Genomic DNA, 22927 nt, shown 5'->3' on the forward strand with positions numbered 1-22927 from the left:
GGACTTGGAGCTGAGCTGCACCCTCCAGAACTAAGATGGAAAGGACAACAACTTGACTTGGATGGAGCTGATGAGAGTCCTGAGAAAAACACACAACTGTCCCCCAATTGAAAGAAAAGTCCTGGAAATACACACTCTTCCCCAATAAAGTCCTGTAAAATAACAAAGTTTACAACTTATTAAAAATGCTTCAAAGACAATGTAAAATATTAAAAGAAAAAGCTTGAAGCAAAAATTTCCAGTTATGTCAGCAATGAAGTGTGTGTGTGTGTGTGTGTGTGTGTGTGTGTACACACATGTGCATACACACATGCAGGGGTGGAGTGGGACATACAATTCAGAACAGGAAAATGAACAATCTCCTATCAGTAAGTGAGGATGGGATGAATTACGTAGAGAAAGGTACTGGGAACATAAGGATTATGTAATTTTTATACGTTAGTAGAGAAATCCAAATTTAGTCATCACCATGTGTGATTAAACAAGAACTACTAGTATAATGAAAAACAGTATCTTCTAAAAATTAATGGTGTACTAAAGAAATGAAGAAAATTAGGAAAAATAAAACTAAAAAGAACAAAGAATAGCAAACAAAAAATAATATAGAAATCATAAAAGCAAGTATATAAAGCGTCATAATTACTGTGGACTAAAACCTCCTATCAAAATACAAAGACTCTGATATTAGTTATAATATAAAACACAGGCAAAGGTGTTTCTAGAAACACACCAAAACAATGTTACAAAGAAAGGTCGGAAATTAAGGGAAGGCAAACATATTAAGCAAATGCAAAGAAAGTAAAAGAACTCAGCATGAATGACAATATTAATGTTAATTAAATGTAATTCAAAGCCAAAAGCATTAATGAGGTCAAAAAGGAAAAATGTAATGGGGAAAAGTTAATCAGTGAACAAGTTGTGTATAAATCATAAACATTAATAGATAAACAAAATAACAGCCATAGATACAAAGCAAAAATCCCAGAAATACAAGGGGACATTGATGAAAACACTTTTCTTGTGGGATGTTTTGAATATTCTTTCAGCATTTGACAGTTCAAGTATATAATTAAGGCAAAGTTTTAGGGGATTTGAAAAATACAATAAACTATACATTTTTCTCTTCTTATGTTCATGTAATACACAAATCAATCATATGCTTGGCCTAAAAAAGGTTGTTAAATTGCTCAAAGCAGAGTTTGTTTCTTTGTTTTACTTTCAAAGAGGAAATCAATAATAAAAATATTTTTAAAAATTCTTTAATTATTAAAGAATTAAGAAATTCTCTTAATTAAGAAACCTCTTCCACATAATTCCTGGCTCAAAGAGGAAGTCAAAATTGAAATCACAATGTAAATACCGAAGAGAGACTAGGAAAAAACTTTATACCAAAATCTACTAGATATAGATAAAGCTATGTTGAAAGGTGGGTGTGGACTTATAGCTTTAAATTATTTTATTGTTTAAAAAGAAAAAATTACACAGTCATGAATATCATGTTTGGAACAATTTGGATATTATTTTTTCTTGATTTTTGGTAAAACGCACAGGAGGCACTTCCACTGATTTTCAGATTTTCTTCATGTGGACCTTTTTCCTTTTTCATTCCGTCCCTTTGTCAACATCACAGTAAGAGCGAATAAAGCGATCAAGAATTTGTCTGTCTGAAAATTTGAAGAAAACAGGATGAAAAATTCCATTTAATTATTTAATTGCTAAATAGAGAAATTCTAGGAAGGAGGCAACTATCTGATAATAGTACTCTATGTACAAATTTGACGAGACCAAAACAATCAAAAGGTATTACGTCTAACAGCTAAAAAGGCACTTGATTAAAAACAGCGAACTTAACAGTTATAGCTTAATAGGGATCAGTGAGGCTTCAGGGAAACAGCATGGATTTTGGAATGAAACAGACGTAGGTTTCAGTTCTGCGCTCACAAGTCTTGGCAAGTCATCAGGCCTCCCCGTTTCTTCATTTCCTCATCTTTGAATATAGGCAGTAGTGCTCACCTTGCCCAAGTGTGGGAATGGATTAGGAAAGCTGGTCCGTAAAGACCTTTTTTTATTGAGCACACAGTAACACAGAGTGACCAACAAATAATACAAACTATTATTTCCAAAGTTCCATTGAAGCCATGGCTGCTTTTCTGCCCACAGATGTTGGTAGGCTTTGCTGTTTTTGAGTGATAACCGACCATGGCAAGGCCCTTCAACAGCCTGGCCTCCATTGCCTCGGCTGAAAAATGAAGCAATCTTGTCTGGTTCTGGCCGATTTCTCCTTGACACTTAAAGGAGGTCTACTGTGAGCAGCCTTCCCTGACCCACCGTCAACCCACAGGGCTGAGATTACCCCTCACAGGCTAATGGACCCAAAGAGCACTTCAGTTACAGAGCTTATGGCTTCTGACTATGCTCTGCCTCCCAGCCCTGAGACACAGTTCCCTGAGAAGATCGAGTGAGCATTAAAGGTATTCGATCATGAAGCTGCTTGAGTGAATACATGCATTCTTACAACACTGAATTATACCCTAAGAAGAAATACCCTTTGAATAGTCATAGTCATGGGAGTTTTCATTGGAGGAAGGGATAGGGAGGAAATCACAGCTGAAAAATTCTGAAAAGCAGGTTTCAGATAATTTTATCTTTTTTGGGGGTGGAGGGAGGTAATAAGTGGGGAGATGAACATCTTTCCCATTACATAAGAGAGACCCAAAGGGTGGTCTGAATCACTCGAGGATTAAAACAATTTTGAAAACAGAATGGTCACTACAGACATCTATTTCAATTTCCTCAAATTATAAATACAGAAACTCAATAATTTATATAATTTATTAACCAACGTCACTCCAATAAATTTAATTTAAAAATGAAGCTCCAAGTGGGAAATACAGACTTCTGTTTCTGCCTTAGAATGAAGCAAGACATCTGCTGCTGGTATGTCTTTGGGACCCAACATTCAAGCACGTACACATACACCGGCACACATACAGGCACACACACAGATACACACATGCACGCACACACACAGAGACACACACACAGGCACAAACACACACACAGGCACACACAGGCAAACACATATGTACACACACAGGAACATGTGCGCACACATGTGCACACACTCACATACAGGCATGAACATGTATGCACAGATACATGCACGCTCACACACACACGGGCACACACACACACACACACACACACACAAGCACACTCCCTTTTCAGTCGCCTTCAGCAGGGTTTCAGTCTTGTGTGGGGCAGGAGATTCAAGTATAAAAAAGGATTCCAGAGGAGCTCTTCTGACTATGGCTCAGGACAGGCCAAGGACAGGTTGGGGACGAGAGAGAGAGAGAGAGAGAGAGAGAGAGAGAGAGAGAGAGCAGACAGATTGCAGTGGGGGGGGTTACTGAGTAGATGGTGCAGTTCTGAGCTTAAGCGGGACCATGGGACACAGAACTAGGCAGTGATCTTCCCTGCAGCCTAGAGCACAGTAAGCTTTATTATGTTTGCTTTTTACTTCCTTCTTCAGCATTTTGCAGGTTTCATAGTGTACGTAATACATCAGCTTAGTCGTATGTGGATATACTTTATATAAATATATATGTCTGCACTGGGGCATGTGCTCAAAAGTGAGGCGTGATGGGGGTGTGATCACTAACACGGGGCAATGAGAGGCGGCTATTGGAAGAGGTCAGTTTCCTCTCCTCCAGCTCTGATTCTCTGAGTTGACACTTCACGCATGCTCAGACTGACCAGTGGCCTCTGAGATGCCCCCAAGCACGACTCCCATCACTAAGCCCCAACCTGGGGTAAGACCTTGTTACATGGAAGGAACCGACACAGTCCTGGGAATGGCACGTGCTCTCTTTGAGGATATGATACATGAAGATTCTTATGTACCCTAACAAGCCTGTCACGAAGAAGTGCCACTAACCAGGAAATAAAGATTACAGCGAATAAAACAAAACTATGCGATAGTACAAACAGCCACTGGAGAAATCCATTAACTGTGAGAAAAAGTCACCCTGGAACAATTCAACTTCAAGCAAGCGAGATCAGTAAAGAGTGAAAAGCTGAATTTCCTTTTTAGTAAATGGGGACTTAGTCACTGGGGTGTCTTTTAAGAAAGATTTGTCAGTGAGTTAAGGCTTTCACAAAAACTATGGATTTTTTGGAGGCAATCGTTTCCTTTTCGGGAACATTGAACTCCAGCGGCTGGAAGTTGGGACACTTTCTATTTGTCATACGGCAATGTGTCATGACCTGTGAACTCATTACCTGGTAACTCAAGGCCTCGTCCTACCTTTGTAGGAAGCACTTTGTAGGTACTCTGTGACTTGAGCGGGCGTAAATGACTTCAAGATCGCTAAGAAATCCAGGTAGGCTGGTCCGTAATCGCTCTGGTACGTGGTCTGCTTCTTTGTGCATTCCTGACTCCTCAGGTGGCTGGACAGCACAGCAGGAACTAGGGGGCCACAAGGAAGGACAGACTGGGGGGCTGTCGCTGAGCAAAGGACGCCTGCCCTTGTTTGCCCTACCTGGTGTGCACTCAACACCCTAATGGTCTCGGGAAGGGAGGTGCTATGTGCGTGACTTGGGCTGTGCAGGGCACTGGGACTCAGCATTGGAGCAGAAGGGACTGGTCGCGATGGCCAGAAGGTTGAGTTTGACCACTGTTTCCAGAAAGGAAGTTGTCCCTTGGTCAGCATGTCAGGATGCGAGCCCTCGCCCTCTGTGTTATAAACAAATGCCTGCATACAAACTGTTTCCTTTTCATTCCATCTCCTGGGCAGATGTGGACTGACACACTCAGCAGCCTCCCTCAGGGACCCAGGTGTCATAGGATAAGCAGATTGGCAGAAGGATGATAGCTATGGTTAACATCATTACACAGTCAGACTAATGTGGAGGCGTGAGGTTCCGGCAGAACCAAAACGCTTAGAGTTGATTCAGAATGTTGTTCATTTAACGTGGTCCTGACAGTTGGGGAATCATCATAAAAAAACAACAAAGACGACATGAGCACTTGTCCAATTTCCACAACTCGTCCAACCTTTGTGAACCTTAAGGACACCTTAAATACATTCAGTTCCAGGCATCTTCTTTAAAGGGACCATTGGCCAGATGGAGGGACCAGGCTGGTGAGGGGACTTGACAGTACACCCTGAGAAGCGTGTTTGTAGGGTCTAGAAATGCTTTAAGTGGAGAGGACTTAGAAGGCATGGGCTAAGGTTTTCGTAGAATAACAGATTTATACTGGTTAACCTCTGTGGGAAGAAGAGAAGCCATGCTACAACTTGAGCAAGGAAGATTCTAGCAATGAAGAACTTTCAAACAGTTGAACTATTTAAGAATGAAGGCGCTGCCTTGGGGGTTGGCACCTCTCTGAAGAGTCTGAGCAAGGACAATATCACCCCTTGTCAAGGATGGTATAGAGGTGACTCACACATGACATGAGGTCTAGACTAAGTAACTTCTTGGCTACCTCCTAACCCCAAGATGCTAAGCTTCTATTCTGTGATTTCCACCTAACGTACTACTGGATCCCAACTCCATGCCAGGAATAAATCGCTCCCTCAGACTGACACCCAGTTATCCTCTTAACCAATAGCTTGAAGGTGGCTGGGTCATGGAAGTTTTAAAAACTTTTCTGTTGAAAACAATAGGAATCTGGATCACAAAAATCTGGATCCAGAGGAATCTTGGACCAGGGAGACAGAATCTACGAAGGTGCTTTAAAAGCTATAGGTATACTTACCTAGACCTTGAGAAGCGATTGGTAAGCTTGAGTAGCACCCATATTTGAAACTAAAATCTTGAAGCTCAGGAATTTTAGCTGGCACTTGGTAATTCCGTCGAAATTCAGTGTCTGCAGGGTGCGGAAGTAACTCTTCCGGTTCCAGATCCATCTGAGACCTTTGCTTAGTCTTCTGAGCTGGGGGTAGAGACAGAAGGAAACAATTGCTCTTTGTAAGCTATTTCTGAATAGCATTATACTTTCATTCCATTTTGCTTCTGGCACTAGTTTCCAATTTATCACACAAAAACCAGCTCTTTTTGTATTTAGAGGTATGGTCAATGTACTGTTTATGGATATGTCAACCACAAAGTAATTTTCTGCTTTATCAGGCGTAGGAAGGATATGTTCGCATCATTAGGAGATTCTAAAGAATATATTGTATGTCAGTTAGGAGTGCTCCTTTGTTTTGCTCTGTGGACACAGAAGGCATTCCTCACTCCAAAAGGCCTGCCTCATCCCTGAGACCCGGTGGGGAGCAGAGAGAGAGATTTTAGAGAGGGCTGGGGTTGCCGTGTAAGACCTAAGACGCCAGTTAAATTTGAATTTCAGGTCAACAATGAATAATTTTTTAGTGTGAGATTGCATAAGTATTCATTATTTATCTACTACGTATAGTTACTCAGATTTAACTGGGCACCCGTATTTTCATTTGCTGTGACTGGCAGCCCTAGGTGGGTCCAGTGCACATCACCCCCATTACCTGGAAAAGAACCACGCAACGCTTATCCCTTACTGACGGAGGGTTAGGCAACGTCATCGTCATTAGTAGACAATAGCACTATTATTTCTTTGAAAAAACTCTGCTAAAAACAGTCATTAAATCTATAATCATTAAATATCTATTGAGCACTGACCGAACTCCAGCTCCCATAAGCACTACCAGATCACAGAAGAGAGAGTCACAAATCATCTCACTTAGAATGAGTTCACCCTTAATTCTTGCTACAAAGTATTGGTTCAGAGGCACATCATACAATCCCAACTTTATTCAGGATAAAGATATTAGAGACATGGATTTCATGAGCAATATCCAAACAATGCTAATTACTACTGACACTAAACTCAATTCTTGCTCCTAATTAGTTTTTCAACAGGTCTTTTCAAAGTAAATTTAAATGTACATTATATGTAAAACAATATGTGATGTCATCTGCTGGCATCCGAGAGTGTTTTATTATTGATTTTTTAAAAATGATCTCTGTCTAGATCAGCATGCTCTTAATTTAGATGACTCAGAAAGAGAGGACGTGGGTACTCGATGGCCTCATAATGAACCCATAAACTGCCCAAGGAGAAGACAAGGTTATAGAGAGGAGGAAAATCTAGGGCTCAAAATCAGGACACCCTTTAAGATAGTTTGGAAAATCATCTGGCATTGTTCCTAGTAAGCGCCGTCCTTCATTTGATTTTTGTAAATTACTAATAGCTTTATAGGAGCAATACTCAATGCATATGCCCATCCCTTTTCCTGAGTGCTCATACTCGAAAGTAAATGTGTTCAGTTTCTATATGTGTCCTATGCCAAGGTCAAAGACAATTAGGTCATTGTCTACCTTAAGCCAACCTCCAATGAGTGTGATTAGAAAGGTACATACAGGACAAATGCATATGGAATGTGATATCTTGCAACCATAACACTTGAAACTGTGGTTTTCACATGGAGATAATCCAACAGAATTACCTGGGATGGTTTTTCCAAATCACACCACAAGAACCTCATCCCTGACATTGAAAATCTCTAGAAGTGGGACCCGGCACTTATGTTGACAGAATAAGCTTCTCATCTGCTTACGAATCACTGACTCAGAGCTTTGAATAAGGAGCCCAGAGAGAGTGTGTTGAGCTCTGTTAAGGGAAAGGAAGGAAGACAGGAATTGCAGGGCTGACCCAGCAGAAGCCATGCTTTGACGAAGGGGCAACACGAGCAAAGGGTGTGTTCATGGAATGTAGTCTAGTTGGTGGGAGCGTGAGGTATGCAGAGCAGGGGGAGCAGCTGAGGGTGAAGCAGGAGAGGTAAGTTAGGAGCCAGTGTTGGGAAGCATCTGGAGGGGTTGGTCCATGTGGAGCAGGACAGACCAGCATAGAAGTAGAGCATCTGGAGATGAAGACCCAGAAAAGACATTAATAGGGGCCTAGACTTACAAAGAGTTTCTGTGAAGATAAAGATGAAATCATATTCTTCATTGATCCTTAGTATGTACCACAGTAATAGACCTCATTAAATATTTACTACATTAATGAGTGAACAAAAGAAAAGTATTAGAACATAACTGCTATGGATTAGCAATTAATCTGAACCACACTCTAGTGATCGTCTATGTGATATACGCTTAAAATAATACTTAGTTCTTCGTTGTTCCCAACTAATGCTTTTATTGTTTTTATAATATTAGTGAGTTCCTTCATCAGAGAGAAGATCCAGAAAGGGCCCCCACCGACACCTGAAGTCCCCACAGTTGTACTGAAGTTTGGACAGACTCCGAACTTACCTGGCCCAATGCGAACCACACCTCCCAGGTCCAAGGCCTGGACTCCTCCAGGGAGCCATCCCTGCACCTCAGGAGCTCAGGTCCCACTAATTTTTTCCTTCTTGATAACGGTGACATATACTACATATATGACATATACTTACAGCCCAAAGAGAGAAACTGGCCCATTGAAGATTAGGTATGGCAGCTGCTGAAAGGCCTAATCCAAAAGTAAATCTCAGCAAGGACAGCCAAAACCACTAGGACCCTTGGCACATAATCTATAGCCATGTGAGAACCAGCTCTGTTGTCTTTATCTGCTGTTCTAAATCACCCAAGCAGAGTCCTCCAAGCCTGAGTGAGAAAACAGGCACCTTTTAGTAGTTCTCACCCATTCGCCTTAACACAGTAATGAGGATACCTAGGTAACATATGGTCCCTGGGCTTCCAAAGCTTACAGCCTTAGAGAGACAGATACAAAAGAAGATAATTGCAATACAGTGTGATAAACGCTGCAGGAGAGGTTAAGAAAAGGATCTATAAAAACATAAGGGCGGGCTACTGATCCAAACCTGGGGGATCCGAGAAGACTCCCAGGAGAGGAGTGAAGCTTACATTTAGACTTAAATTATGGACAGACATGGGCTAAAAGAAGGAGGGGAGAGGCATTCCTAGGGAGGACACAGTGTGTGCCAAGGCGTGAGGCTGCCGGGGGCACAGTGAAACCTGGCAGATGGTGGGCAGCCAGTCCCTTAGTGTGGGGGCTGGCAGGGGGAATGCTGGAGCAGAGGCCAGGGACCAGATTCTACAGCGCCCTGAGGACAATGGGAGTCCCTGGAGGGTTTTAGCTAGAAGGTGATGTCACTTTGCACATCTGGAAGCTCACTATGGCTGTTGTATGGACGGACAGTGGATCAGAGGAGACAAACCCAGAAAAGGGAGTTCGATTAGAGGTCATCCAAGGGGGGCAGCCTGACCAAGGCAGTGGCTGTGGGGAGGGAGAGTAGCAGATGGCGTTAGGAGATTTAGGAGGGCCTCTTGACAGGTCTTGGGTGTTTACCTATGCATAGGGACATGCTAATTTGCACATGCTGAAACAACTGACTGGAACCTCAAAGACGTCTTTGAAGAATGCTGACAGTTCCAATGTTTTTCCATGCCCCTTAATGTGTATCTGCAATATGAAGGTCTTTTGATCCCATGCACTTCCTGACCAGGGATGTATTCAGCACAAAATTGAATGAAAGCAGGTAGGAGGGTGTTGTGAGATGCTGGACTGGAGAAAAGGGAGTCAATGGGAGTCTGCTCAGTCCCTTCCCCTGCCCTGCTCTCAGAATGCCAACAGCCACGTGTTTACCTCTGAAAAAACTGATCTACAAATACTGGTATCTGGGGGTTTCCTAACACAAAGGGAGCTCACCACCTAAGTCAAGCACCGGCTAACATGCCCCATCTCCATGTAGTTTCCAATTAGATGTGAGTACCTCCCTTGAAATTGACTGTCAGTGGGGACTGAGGGGGGTGGGTGAGGGAACTGCTGATATTTTATTATGAGCCCGTAGAATACTGTATTTAAGTGTATGCATGCACTACTTTAATCAAAATTTTAATTTTTAAAAAGAAAACCAAGCTGTTAGGAATTGGAAACAGCCTGTTTGACTCTATCGCTTCATCTTCACCTGGCTATTGGTCCTTGTTCTTCAGGCCCAAGAAGCCTTTCCTGATCTCTGTTTCCACGTTCGGCTAGATGTCCTACTGTGTGCATCCACAGCACCCTGTTTTTCACAACGTACACCTTTTACACTTGATCACTTCTGTTGGTAAATTGCCTTTGCCATGTCTACACTGTGAGATCCTTGAGGAAAGAGACCATGTCTGTGCCACTCACCCCAGGGACTCCAGTGCCTAGCACGTTAGCAGGGGGAGGAGAGAAATGAACACGCTCACCTTTGGCTGTGTCCACAAAGTCTCTCCTAGTACAGGAAATGAACTGACTAGATGTGGCCTTCCTGACCTCATCCATCGAAGCAGCAATTTTCGAAGGGAGGTAGCTCTTCACTGATGTTGAGTGACCTGGAGGCAGCGTCCAGTGGAAGAGGGCCTATCAATACAAACACAATTTTCAAGAAAATCCACAGGGGTTCACCTAATGGAATGAAGAATGAGTGGGCGTGCACGTGTGTGTGTGTGTGTGTGTGTGTGTGTGTACACATTCTTTAGAGTCCATTACATCCAGGCACCACCCTACAGATGCTGTGTATACAGGAGCTTGTCAACAGGAGCCACCAGTTTACCCAACTGTAACGCAGTTCTGTTTCACTTTGACTATTCCTGTTGATGAAAGAAAATGTGATTGTAAAGTCCAAGAGTTGTGCCTCCAACCAGCGTCTTCAGACCAGGCCAGAGGAAGAGAAGACCCATGAATTGTAGCTCTGGCCACATGTGTACACCTATCCTTCACCTCGGAGCCCCAAGCCCTCTCTCCTGTTTGCTTCCAAAGGGATCTGATGATTAGAAAACTCGGAACCTCCACCCCCTCTTTCCGTCTTCCTTCTCCCCTCTTGCTTCCTATTCTCCTGAGAAAATTGAAATCCTGAGCCCACCGTACAGCTGCCCAGCGGGGCCCCACTCCACCTAGTACACAGGGGTCCCTTGCCTTTATTCTCCTCCACACATCACCTGAACAATTCTCACCTCTTTCTTACAACTTCCGTTTCTGCCTTTCTGGGGTGGTTGCCATCAGTATCCAAGCTGCCTTTATTTCTCCTCTCTTAAAAACAAACAAACAGGGCCCGCCTGGTGGCTCAGGTGGTTGGAGCGCTGTGTTCCTAACGCTGAGGTCGCCCATTCGATTCCCACATGGGCCAGTGAGCTGCGCCCTCTACAGCTAACACTGAACAACAGCTCTTCCTGGAGCTGGGCTGCCGAGAGCCGCCGGAGGTTGGCTGCTGAGTGCTGCTGAGTGCTGCTGAGTGCTACTGAGTGCTGCTAAGTGCTGCTGAGGGCTACCGCGTGCGTTGAACCGGAGTGGGGGTGGAGGCGGAAGAAAGGGGGAAAAAAAAAACCAAAAAAAACCCCAGGCAAACAAAAACGTCTTCAGCCTACTTCAACCTCTAGTTACTAAGGTATTTCTCAGTTTGCCTTTACACTAAAATTTCTCAGAATAGTTAAGTATACTCACTCTCCCAAATTTGTCTTGTCAAGTCTCTTTTAATCTTCAGTTTCCCTCTCCATCCCCTTTTTCTCTTACAATTTCTCTAGGTGAATTTCATTTCAATTAAAAATCTTTTAAAATTGAGGGGGTAGGGAGAAATAGTTAGAAGCACATGTGAAAAGGTGGGCAAAAATAATCTTAGAAGAACCGAAACTGTAGATGGTGAAGGATCTTTGGGATATATTCAAACTCTCATTATGAATTATTGAGACAATATTAAATTCAACAGATATGTAGCTATTGTCTTACTTGACTGGGGCTCGCAGTTCCTCTTGGGGTTCTGGCTTTGATGAACTCTTTTTCAGAATATGATTTCCAGGTGTATTCATCCTTGTACTGTGTCTGATTGAGGATAGGATCGCTCAGTGAATAGGTATATCCTAATCGTCTCATACTCTTTGGACTACAAGAAAAGATAGTGGAAATCTGAGTAAAGGATTAAATGCTAAGTCTCACAACAGTACACAGGTCAATAATTTTACTTGTTACATATCTGTTGAATTTTACTTGTTACATTAGCTAGCTTAAGACTTGATGCTAGAAATCATTTAATTTCCAGATTTCCCTGAAAAGAAACAATCCTGTACCTTAGGATGGATCTTCACAAAAATACAGGAGGTCAAAAATGAAATTTAAATAGGTAAAAATCTGAAATTCAGTAATTTTTAAATTCATTTTTTAAAGTATTTAAAGAGCTGTGTACTCTCCTGTATAAACAGTACTGTAGTGTAACCATATAGTTGGTGAAGAAAAGTTTCTCTCTATAAAACTATTTCAGTTAATAAAAGGAAGAAATATAAGAATTAGGATATCCCGGGTTTGCAAGTCCCTGATGAAACGATGCATCTAGGCAGTGACTGGCAGTTTCCCTTCACAGCTCAGAGAGAGAGCTCACCAGGTGTATGTGGTCTGGCTGGACACACACACCACTGCCCATTAAACATTTTTGCCGACGTACCCAACCGAATCTGATGAAGCTTTTGGAATCTCAGGAAATACATGAAATGGGGAATATTTTGAACGACATGATGGGGATAAAATCAGAAAAATCCAGAACAACGATCTATTTCTTTAACAAAGATATTCTCAGAAAAAAAGGGGGGAACCTGTCGCTTAATTGACATAAGAAACGTAATAACCAAATGGAATCAATTTCAATCCAACTACTGTTTTTCTTAAATTATGAGACAATTGGAGAAAAGATTACTGATTGGCTATATTTGATATTAAGGATTGTTTTAGGTGAGATCATGGTATTGTTATGTATTTTAAGAGTCCTCATCTTTTAGAAATATATATAAAATATTTAGAATTGAAACGATATATAATGCCTGGAAATTGCTTCAACATTATCCAGTGGCAAGGCTGGGTGGAAGGTGTACATAAGTGTCCATGTGTTCTTGATTACTGAAGCTTGGTGCTAGCTGGAGATTCATTGTGTATATCTAAAATATTTCACGTTGACTTTTTTTAAAAAGAGGGCTGGGTTAGATTCAGGTTATGTCTGTAAGAAACCAACCATCTGGAAAGTGGATACATCTGGATGATGGACTATTCTACTTGTCATCCAGATGCATGGGGATCAAGTAGGACCACAGTCCTAAATCCAACGGAAGTGACCACAGGTACACAAAAAGTCTCCAAGGGAACAGCACACGTAGCTTTAAAGGGCTTGACTTTCAACTCTCCATTTCTGAGCCTACTCTTTCCTAACAGGTACCTGCCTGAGAGCAAACCTGTAGCTGCGGTCCTTTCTTTCCCATAGCACTTTCTCCCTTCCCCACGCTACCATGGGATCTTACTAAGGTGCATTACACCTCTTGCATCTCAGGGTGTAAGCCTCCAACCGTGAGAGGTGCTCAGTGGAGGGAGACTTTGGGCTACATTTCAGGGCAGCCCCCTTGTCATCCAAATCCAAGTGCTTGCCTAGGGCTCACCCTTTCCATCTAGGTCTCACTCGTATTTCCCAGAGGGTAGAGGGTGGCTCTATAACCAGGGTATTATGGCCTGGGCAGATTACTCTGAATTTAGCTACACTGTGGTGGCATGGTCGAGAGTAATCCCGGTGACACTTTTCCATCTCCTAACAATTATAACATGTTATCCCTCTTTAGGGAGAAGCCTCTGAGAGAAGGACAGAGAATACAGAATGTTTAAAATGACTCTTTCCCCCCACATATTTAAAGGTAAGCATTTTTTTCAGCTTTTTAAAAATCTCTGAAATATGTCCTTAGCTGGAAAGAAAACATCTATGAGTAGATGGAGCAGCACAGGACGGTGAGGCTGGTTCTTTGCAACGTAACTGGAATCTTTTCCGAAGCCGCCAAATTTTTAAAGATTCACCGGGTAAAACTGGTATGTAAACATATTGTGATGTTTCTCAGATTGTGTATTCATCATTCAACAAGGTATTTATATCTTGCTTTTTAACCCAATCTTATTATGAAATATTTATCCCAATACAGCCAGTCTTCCCTCTCTTTTATGTTGTAAAATATTAACAATACATGACAGTATATTGGGTTTGCCAGACCGATTAATTTTCACCATGCATAACTTTCTCCTTCATTAAATGCATAATAAATACTTGACTTGGTGTCTAAAGAAATCAATAAAATTGTTTCTGATTATTATATATTATTATTTAATTATTCCCAAAAGTCAAGCACCAAAGTTCTACACACGAGAACATATTTAACGAAGGAACATCATATTTTTCTTATCATATTCCTCTTAACAGATAATGAAAATATTTCGGTATACATTTCATTGCATTATTTTTATTACTTGAATATAATTAGTCATAATAGACCCGAATTTTTAAACACTTCCCCATCTGCTTTTAATTACCTTCTCTAAAATATGCGCTCAATTCCACAATTTATCAGTAGTTTTCATAATATTCCTCAAAACATACAATAACATTTATTTGAACTGGAACTGTAGTCAGGTTTTATTTTGATAGTAAGTAAACCTAATTTTGCTTGTTGGTTTGAAAACAAGGACTGATTTTAACAACCAGGTAAACATGGTATAAATTATATGTTAAATATTTAGCTCTGAGATTTTGATAAAAATGTTTAAAGCATGTGATGATAAAAGCTTTTTATGAAAAAAAAAAAAAGATTACATTGGGAAACATTTATTGAAACTAATGCTCCCATTTTCTAAGTCCTTTTTGAGTATATAATATTAAACAAGTTTCTTCCAAGTGAGAAAGTAACGGATGTAATTTATAGCCATTTATTAAGACATACCTTTTTCGGTATGCTTCTCCGAAAATGAGACAGCAAATAACTCAATAACTGGATGACAAATCATCTAATTATTTGCTTTCAATAAAATTGAATAAGTACCCAACCAAGGTGTCAGCCAATCAATCATTAAAAATCACTTTGTGATTTTTGGCATATAACTCACAAAGAGTTCAGAGAACTGAATGAAAATGCTTCACTAAAACTCCTTTCATTCACTTCTACTTATTATGTGAACAAGGCTTCCCAATATTAGCATCTACAAACTTAAAAAAAAATTAAAAAGGAGCAGGAAAGTATTAATGCTGAATCCGGTCTCATTCCAAAAATAGTAACACTCAAAACTGGATTCATAAACTAATTTAAAACAATACAAACCCATTTATCTCATTAAGATGTAGTTGCAAAATGTTTACTTTTTGTAGTTAGTAATTATCAACATTTGTACTGTATTGATTGCTTTGAGCAATTGTGTACTAAAAATAATTGTGATAGCTCAATACTTAGGTCGCATAACATGCTTAAAAATTAATTTCAATTAATATACTAAAATAGTTGCCAAGAAGTATAATGGAGTAATCAATAAGTTGCTTTCAAACACAAAATATATTACAGGTAGGTAAAATTCTATGGAGGAAGTAGAGAGGGAATAAGGGTTCAAAAAGGAAAAGGAATAAAATAAAAATTATCTATTAAAGAAGAGCTTGTTTGTGTATTTTGAAAAAGGATCACAGCATGCATTAATTTGCTAAGGTGTTAAGATTACCCATTGGTTATAGTCAAAGAAATGACTGAACAGTTTTGTTTTTAAATGTCAATATTTAGGATGGGCTGGAAGTTTTATCTTTTGTAACTATTTAAATTTATGATGAAAATTTTTCTGTGAACTTAAATATGTGAATTTGAGGCCCACTGATTTAGACTTTCGATGGTACCCATTTGTTTTTGGCATTCATCTCACATTTCTTCTTCAGACAACTGTTACTGTCTGGGAAGCTGGTGGAATCATCACTGTCAGATGATAAATCTCCCACTTAAGGAACATAATGTGACTCAGAGGGCTAGCCAATAACTTAGAAGTCAGGGGTCTGGCACTCCTGCACTTGGGGAAGTCTGTCATATATTATGCTGGGGAAATGGCTGAAAAATGTCTGGGTAACGTCTTCGCACTCCTCACTGTCCTGGTGCTTTCATTCTGCCCTCAGAACAAGGACCAACCTTAAAAATGAACCACAGATGGCTTGTTACTTGCCAAAGGTACTGTGTTTCCCCGAAAAGGAGACCTAGCCAGACCATCCGCTCTAATGCATCCTTTGGAGCAAAAATTAATATAAGACCGGGTATTATATTATATTATGAAGACCGAGTCTTATATTATAGTAAAAGAAGATTGGGTCTTATATTAATTTTTGCTCCAAAAGACGCATTAGAGCTGATTGTCTGGCTAGGTCTTATTTTTGGGGAAACACGGTAGTAGAGGTAAGAGAGATTAGAGCAGAGAACAGAGGTTATAACCCATTTCTGCCTGACTCCACAGCCATGGTCTTGCCAATACTCCATCTGACTTCTCAATAACTTGAACTTTTAAGGTGAGAAGACCCTCTTTATTGGAAACAATTCAGAGGAGACACAGGCAAGGGCAAATTCTCCATGCTGATTTCCCACCGACCACTGATGGCATGAAACATGCGGGGCTTTCCTTACCCCACTCCCACTCACCCACCAATGAGCTTAGAGACAGACAGAAGTTCCCGCGACCCACACTTCAGGTGGAACTGGAGATGTTGCAAGCCAATGTTGCTTTAGGAAGCAAAAAGTAGAGCAGTGAAGATAAAGGTGAGGGGACTGTGGCCTATCTACCAGCTTCCAAGACTCGTAGTGTTGACAAAAGTGCTAACAACTGGTCATTCATCCGTTTACTCAACTGTCATTGCCCGCCTACTATGTATCTGGTAATGGATTCAATTCATACTCAATGTTCAGGCAGCACAATTCTATTAACCTATTTATTGGCTCTATCGTAAACCATGTTACACAGTAATGTGATGAAGAATCCACGGGTCTGTTTACTCAGTTTTCACACTGTTGGTGGTGAGGGGCACTCTCTCTGATGCTTGGAGAACAGTGCATGCAATAGGTCTGAGTGCATTTTTCATAAGCCTTCTCTGGTTACTCTATTTGTTTTGAATTCTGAATGTGAGGATACAAGTGAACAAATTCAAGTGTGTTTGTCAGTCTGACTCAAGTCAGACTTAACGTACCGAGTTAAAGCAGGCACTGCTCCCGTCTTAGGGGTGAATGCAGTCTTCACCGTGGTGGCATAGGAGTCCCACAGGGTATCACCTGCTCAAAGTACAATAAACAGTTTTAAGTGGGTCAAACTAGCATATCCTGATCAAATGTTGTTTTAATAATTAAAATGATTTTGCAGGAGAAAAGCATTTTCGATGGTAATTTTGAGTCTAACAGAATAAAGGTCAACTTGTGGCCTCTACTTAAGAGGGGAAGCTCAACTTAATTATCTGAGTTTCCTCTTAAATAAAACTAGGCATACTGTTTTTCCTGAGAATTCAATATGCTTTTTTAAGGAGTTCAAGCAATGTGTAAAAATATAAAGCAGAAAGTTTATTTGAAATTCAACCCTCTTAAGACACTCATTATTTCTGATTTAGTGAGTGATGTTTCATGTATGAAACATACTTGTAAACACACGAAATGACTGTGAACGAAGGGGCTCGGAGTTTACATGTCAGGTTTCATCCCGAATCCCTTCCCCTTGCTCCTTCCTCTCCCTGCTCGTCATCACCCTCCTGCCATCCCTCCTCCCAGGGAGCCCATGTTAACAGGTGTGCCCGTTTCTTTCCAGACTTTTATACCTGCTGATGTAATCACACCCAGATTTATATATATACATATAAATACATAGACATATGGGGTTTTACTTCTCACCATTTTGTTTTACAAAAATGGGCTCATATTACACAGTGTCCGTTTCTGCTCTCTGTCATTTAACAGTGTTGTACAGGAAGCACCCCCAACTCATCTGGGGTAGCTCTACTTCATTCTTTGTAATGACTGTGCAAGATTCTGCAGTATAGATGTTGTTTAAGGCTCTGAGAGTGGGTGAGGTGAAAAAGGGAGGGAGCAGAGATAGAAGAGATGAAGCCTGGAGCACATGGACAAGAGGATGGGGAGACAGGAGGAGCCAGGGAAGGAGCTGAGAAGAGGGTCAGTGAGAGAGGAAGACTGGGAGTGTGTGATGTCCTGAAAGCCAGAGGAAGGAAGTGTTTCCACTAGGAGGGAGGCCTTGCTTATGGCACCTGCTGCTGGCTGGGTCCAGGAAGATAAGGACTGGACAATAACCACAGGCAGCAACAGAATTTATCTGCCCCAACCCCCATTGTCATCAAAGCCCACCACATTTCTTGGGAGTACATATTTTAAATTTAATTCAGTCCTTCTCTAATTCGTCACATCTGGGCGGTTACCTGTTGCCTTTTACATTTCACTAGAACTTGAGTTGAAATGGGCCCTTTAATGTTGGAACAAACCACTGCCTGGGGTCCATCACCTCACCTGTAAAGCACTATAGCCACACGTCCTTGCCTGTGTTTGCTCCCATCCATGCATCCTAAATACAAGGTCTGCCAATTAAGTTCACGAACTCATTCTAGAAAAAGGCTACATGCCTCATTGCTGAATATCACTATGGTCATCTTCGAAGTACTCCCCTTGGGAAGCTATGCACTGACACCAGCGCCTAGTCCACCCTTCAAAGCAATTTTGGAACTCTTTTTTTGGAATGGCCATCAGTGCTGTCGTCGTATTATCCTTGATGTCCTGAATGTCATCAAAATGTCTTCCTTTCAATATGTCCTTTATCTTTGGGTAAAGAAAGAAGTCATTGGGGGCCAGATCAGGTGAGTAGGGAGCGTGTTTCAATACAGTTATTTGTTTACTGGCTAAAAACTCCCTCACAGACAGTGCCGTGTGAGCTGGTGCATTGTCTTGATGCAAGAGCCATGAATTGTTGGCAAAAAGTTCAGGTCATTTTCGTCTAACTTTTTCACGCAGCCTTTTAGCACTTCCAAATAGTAAACTTGGTAAACTGTCCAGTTGGTACAAATTCATAATGAATAATCTCCTTGATATCAAAAAAGGTTAGCAACATCGTTTTGACTCTTGATTTGGACTGACGGAAGTTTTTTGGTCATGGAGAATTGGCTGACTTCCATTTTGCCCTTTGACGCTTTGTTTCAGGTTCGTATTGGTACACCCATGTTTCATCACCAGTGAGAACACAGCCCAAAACATCATCTTGCCTCTCCAAAAGGTCTTGGCAAACTTCGATTCTCCTTTGGTTTTGTTCATTGGTGAACTCCTTTGGGACCATTTTTGCACACACCTTTCTCAGGCCAAGATTTTCAGTTAAGATTTTCCTAACTGTTACTCTATCGATGTTTATTTGCTCTGCTCCGCTGCTCACAGTCAGCCAACAATTTTAATGCAGAATTAGACAAATTTTTGCACTGCTTTCATCAGTTCTGCTCATTACTGGCCGCCCTGACCTCTCTTCATCAGTGATATGTACTCTCCCCTCAGAAAAACAATCCGTTTGTACACTGCCATTTTCTTCATGGCATTATTCCCATAAACTTGGACTAAAATGTTCCTGATTTCATGTCCACTCTTGCCAAGTTTAATAAGAAATGTAATGTTTGTTCATTGCTCTAATTCAAGCTCCGACATTCTTGTGACGGCACACAAAAACACACAACAACAATAATGAACGCCACTCAGCAAGACACTGCCACATGTGAGGCACTGATATACCAAGTTTATGAGACCTTACCGAGCTGTTTGCTCAGTGCTGCCGATGTAAGCGCACGGGGGCAAGTTCACGAACTTAACTGTCAGACCTCGTACAATGGCTGTCAAGTATCTTTCTCGAATACATTTTCAATTTTCAAATATTCTTAAAATCTGTATGCCACTGCCGAGCACATGGAGCCCTGACCAAGCATTTAGCTTTTACCACCATTGTACTTCTTATCGTTCATCATCCGCCTTCTCCCAACCAGGGCTTGTGTTTAATGGAACAGGCCCTGGGTCGGCTCATCTGTTAGTATTTACCTGGTGTCCTCATGCTGGTCTTCACACCTGGCGGCTTCCCCAGTCTCCAGTCTCACTAAATAAAGCCTTAGCCCCACACGTCACACACCTCTGCTCACACAGACTCCTGATATCCACCCTCTGATCTCATTCTATGAGAAGTGACATTATCTTTTGAGACTCCTGGTTTAGTGGGCGTCACTTTATGCTTGAAAGCATTTTATTCCCACAGCAGAATTAAATGTCCTGAATTCAGAGAATTTCAAGCATGGACGAGTGAGTGGGAAGAAATTGTGAAGTGGTGCTGCTCTTCAAAGAAGCCGTCATTTAACCTGATTGGAACCTCAGAAGGATGCCAACAGTCACCAGAGGCTGGACAAGGTAAGGACGATTGTCCCCCGGAGCCACCAGAGGGACTGTAGTCCACCAACTCCTTTGTTTGGGGCTTCCAGCCTCCAGAATGTGAGAGAATACATTTCTGTTGTTTTAAGCCACCAGTTTGTGGGAGTTTATGGCAGTCCTTAGAAGTAATATAACACTTAAGAGCCCAGCATATAGTAATACCGTGTTTCCCCCAAAATAAGACCTAGCCAGACCATCAGCTTTAATGCATCTTTTGGAGCAAAAATTGGTCTTATTTTACTGTAATATAACACTGGGCCTTTATAATATAATATAATATAATACCGGGTTTTATGTTAATTTTTGCTCCAAAAGACTCATTAGAGCTGAGGGTCAGCTAGATCTTATTTTTGGGGAAATACGGTAGTTCAGTAGCAGTTAGCCCATAACAGTCACCATGAGCCTCTTCCTGTTTGGGGACAAACCTGGGTAGTGACACATCAGGCCACCGCTTGGAGAGCGCCCCTTCTGGAAGGGACAGCGGAGTGGAGTAGCACAGCATGGCTAGGAGAGGCCCCACATGGGATGTGAAGAAGCAAACTTTGGAGAAGGGAAGGGGAAGGGAACTTTGGAGCAGAATCAATCAAACTGGGGTGTCAATGAAGCTGCCTCCCCTTCTACTCGGAGCAGCTGGGACCCTCCTAACTGAGGTCCCAAAGTCTGGGAGGAAAGGAGGGTGATTCTGGGCATGCTGAGTTTGAGGGCCTTCTGTGATTCCGGGTGGATCTGGTGGATAACACTTAAAGACCGGAGAGCCACTGACACCTTTACGTAGACCTGAAGCCCTGTGACAGGGGTGGCCACTCACACAGAGAATAGAAACCCAGGAGGATAAATCCTGGCGATTCCACCATTTCCAGACAAAGAGGGGGAGAGGAGACCTGAATGAAACAGGATGACTGGAAAGAGCAGAGGAGCCCCAAAAGGTGTGTGTGTGGGGTGGGGCCTGGGGCAGACCCTCTCTCTGCCCTTTGCCCGGCTTTCTACATAGCTTTCATACTCATTAAGTATTTTCATTTTCTATCCTTAATTTACAAAGGGTCAATGGAATGGAAAACACATTTCCCTCATTCTTGTGGGACTACAGTTCTAGGGAATTTGCAGTGGAACCATCCCCTTTGCTCTGTAGCCACCGTGGAACCACAATTACCCAGCTAGAAGGCTGCAAGCGGTTATTACCGCCATGAGAAAGGCCAGGATGCAGCTGACTACGCAGTAATCAGGCCACTAGCATCACTGCCAGTGCCTCTCCCTCCACTGACACCAAAAGCTGAGTTAGTAAAGCTGCTGCATTTGCATGCAAAATTAGTACTTCAAGCACTACGCCTGTTAAATACAAAATCACTGAAAGAAAAATCAGCCAAGGTTAGAAGGGACAGCTGAAGGCTGATCCCAGCCTCTGCCACAGCCAGGTGTGGGGACACTGTGGATCCCCTCGGGACCCTGACCCTCCATTCTGCACTTCCTCAAGTTCTGAGCTGTTTCCCAGGGATCAGGACTCCTGCTGGGCCAGCTCGCTTCAGAGCTGCCCCACCTCTCTTCCCTTTGTCTTTGTTCTGTAAAGGCACTAGACCCTCCTTTTTCCTGTCCCCTCCCAGCCAAGCATTTCTTGGGAGTGTTTAAAAGCACCTGAGCGGTTTGCCAGCGTGTTGGCACAAAAGAATGGCGAGGGGCTGGAAAGGGGCAAGGTCACGAATGTGCTCTCATTCTCCCTAACCCCCAGCCTCGCCTTAAACCGAATTCCGCCATAAGGGAGAGGCAGACACCCTTAGGACCCAAGCCGACTTCGCTCTGGCGTACCCCATCTCCAGGAAAGCACCCTCCCGACCCTGATGACTGGCAGGGACCAGTCTTACGTGGCTGCATCTCGTGGCCGCATTGAGAGGGGCACATGCCCTCCAGCCCAGGCTGTGCCATTTTTGCCTCAACATGCAGTCAGGGCGCCTCGCCCCAGCTGGACTGGGTGCTGCGGGGGCGCCACTGCTTTGTGACGCGTCGCCATGGAGACGCAGGTCGGTTCTCGAGGCTTGGCCTAGCGAACTCGTGGGCGGCACAGGGGACTTAACCCGGCCTGCTGGGGGACCGACCAGGTGCGGAAAGCAAGAAGATGTGCTTCTAGTAACGTGGGCACCTTGCTTTCATGTATTTATGTAGTTTACAAGGAGCTTTCCTGGGCATTGTCTTGTGTATTTGGGGAGGGGAAGAAAAGGGGAGTTGATGGAAGGTTTTCCACTTCAAATTCTCATCTATTGGTAACTTTCAGCTTAAGCGAATGAGGGCAAAGTTGTCACTGATCTCTGCAGTAAGTAGGAAACAACCAAGCGGACAAAAGTCCCAAGTAATCTGATAGAACCAGGTTTCCCGAGATAGTTTCATGCTACCAGACTGGTCATCCCAGCCCAGGAACTAGGAGACAGCAGAAGGGTGTAAAGTGTACTCCAGCACAGGAGTGGGCAGGCATGTTTGTGACTCTTTTCCTTTTCACCAAGACAGTTCCGGCACCAACCCTCGTGTTTTGTGATTGTAGATTTCATTGTTCTTCTGTTCCCACTAGAAAACTCTGTCTCTCACCTCCATGTATGCTAGTTTTACCAGAATCTGGAAGGTCCTTTGTCTTCATATTCTTGGCAACGACCTTGTAATTTGACACAATCTAGGTGCTTGGTAATACTGC

The 22927-nt window shown here is 42.3% G+C and overlaps 1 protein-coding gene across 1 annotated transcript; it reads right to left on the reverse strand.

Annotated features, from left to right (window-relative positions):
- Positions 1–1431: 1431 nt before the first annotated feature.
- TEX26 (testis expressed 26) lies at positions 1432–22351 on the reverse strand. Its single transcript, XM_019718527.3, has 7 exons — positions 22110–22351; positions 17001–17082; positions 11735–11888; positions 10219–10372; positions 5762–5938; positions 4307–4468; positions 1432–1664 (listed from the first exon to the last, which is right to left on the reverse strand). Exons 1-7 carry the CDS (start codon positions 22168–22170, stop codon positions 1603–1605), a joined length of 852 nt encoding a protein of 283 aa, XP_019574086.3. The 5' UTR covers positions 22171–22351; the 3' UTR covers positions 1432–1602.
- Between the last annotated feature and the right edge of the window lie 576 nt (positions 22352–22927).

The sequence above is a fragment of the Rhinolophus sinicus genome, chromosome 16 (assembly GCF_057876585.1).
Source record: "Rhinolophus sinicus isolate RSI-liver-muscle chromosome 16, RSI-T2T, whole genome shotgun sequence".
Classification (NCBI taxonomy): domain Eukaryota; kingdom Metazoa; phylum Chordata; class Mammalia; order Chiroptera; family Rhinolophidae; genus Rhinolophus; species Rhinolophus sinicus.

Bases quoted from the DNA above. Each gene is read 5' to 3' on its own strand.
- TEX26 (XM_019718527.3), bottom strand. From the start codon at position 22,170: ATGGCACAGCCTGGGCTGGAGGGCATGTGCCCCTCTCAATGCGGCCAC. The intron at 11,889-17,000 runs GTACGTTAAGTC...CTTTTCTTGTAG, and splicing joins GCAGTGCCTGCTTTAACTCG to TCCAAAGAGTATGAGACGAT. The intron at 4,469-5,761 runs GTAAGTATACCT...GTGGCCCCCTAG, and splicing joins AATCGCTTCTCAAGGTCTAG to TTCCTGCTGTGCTGTCCAGC.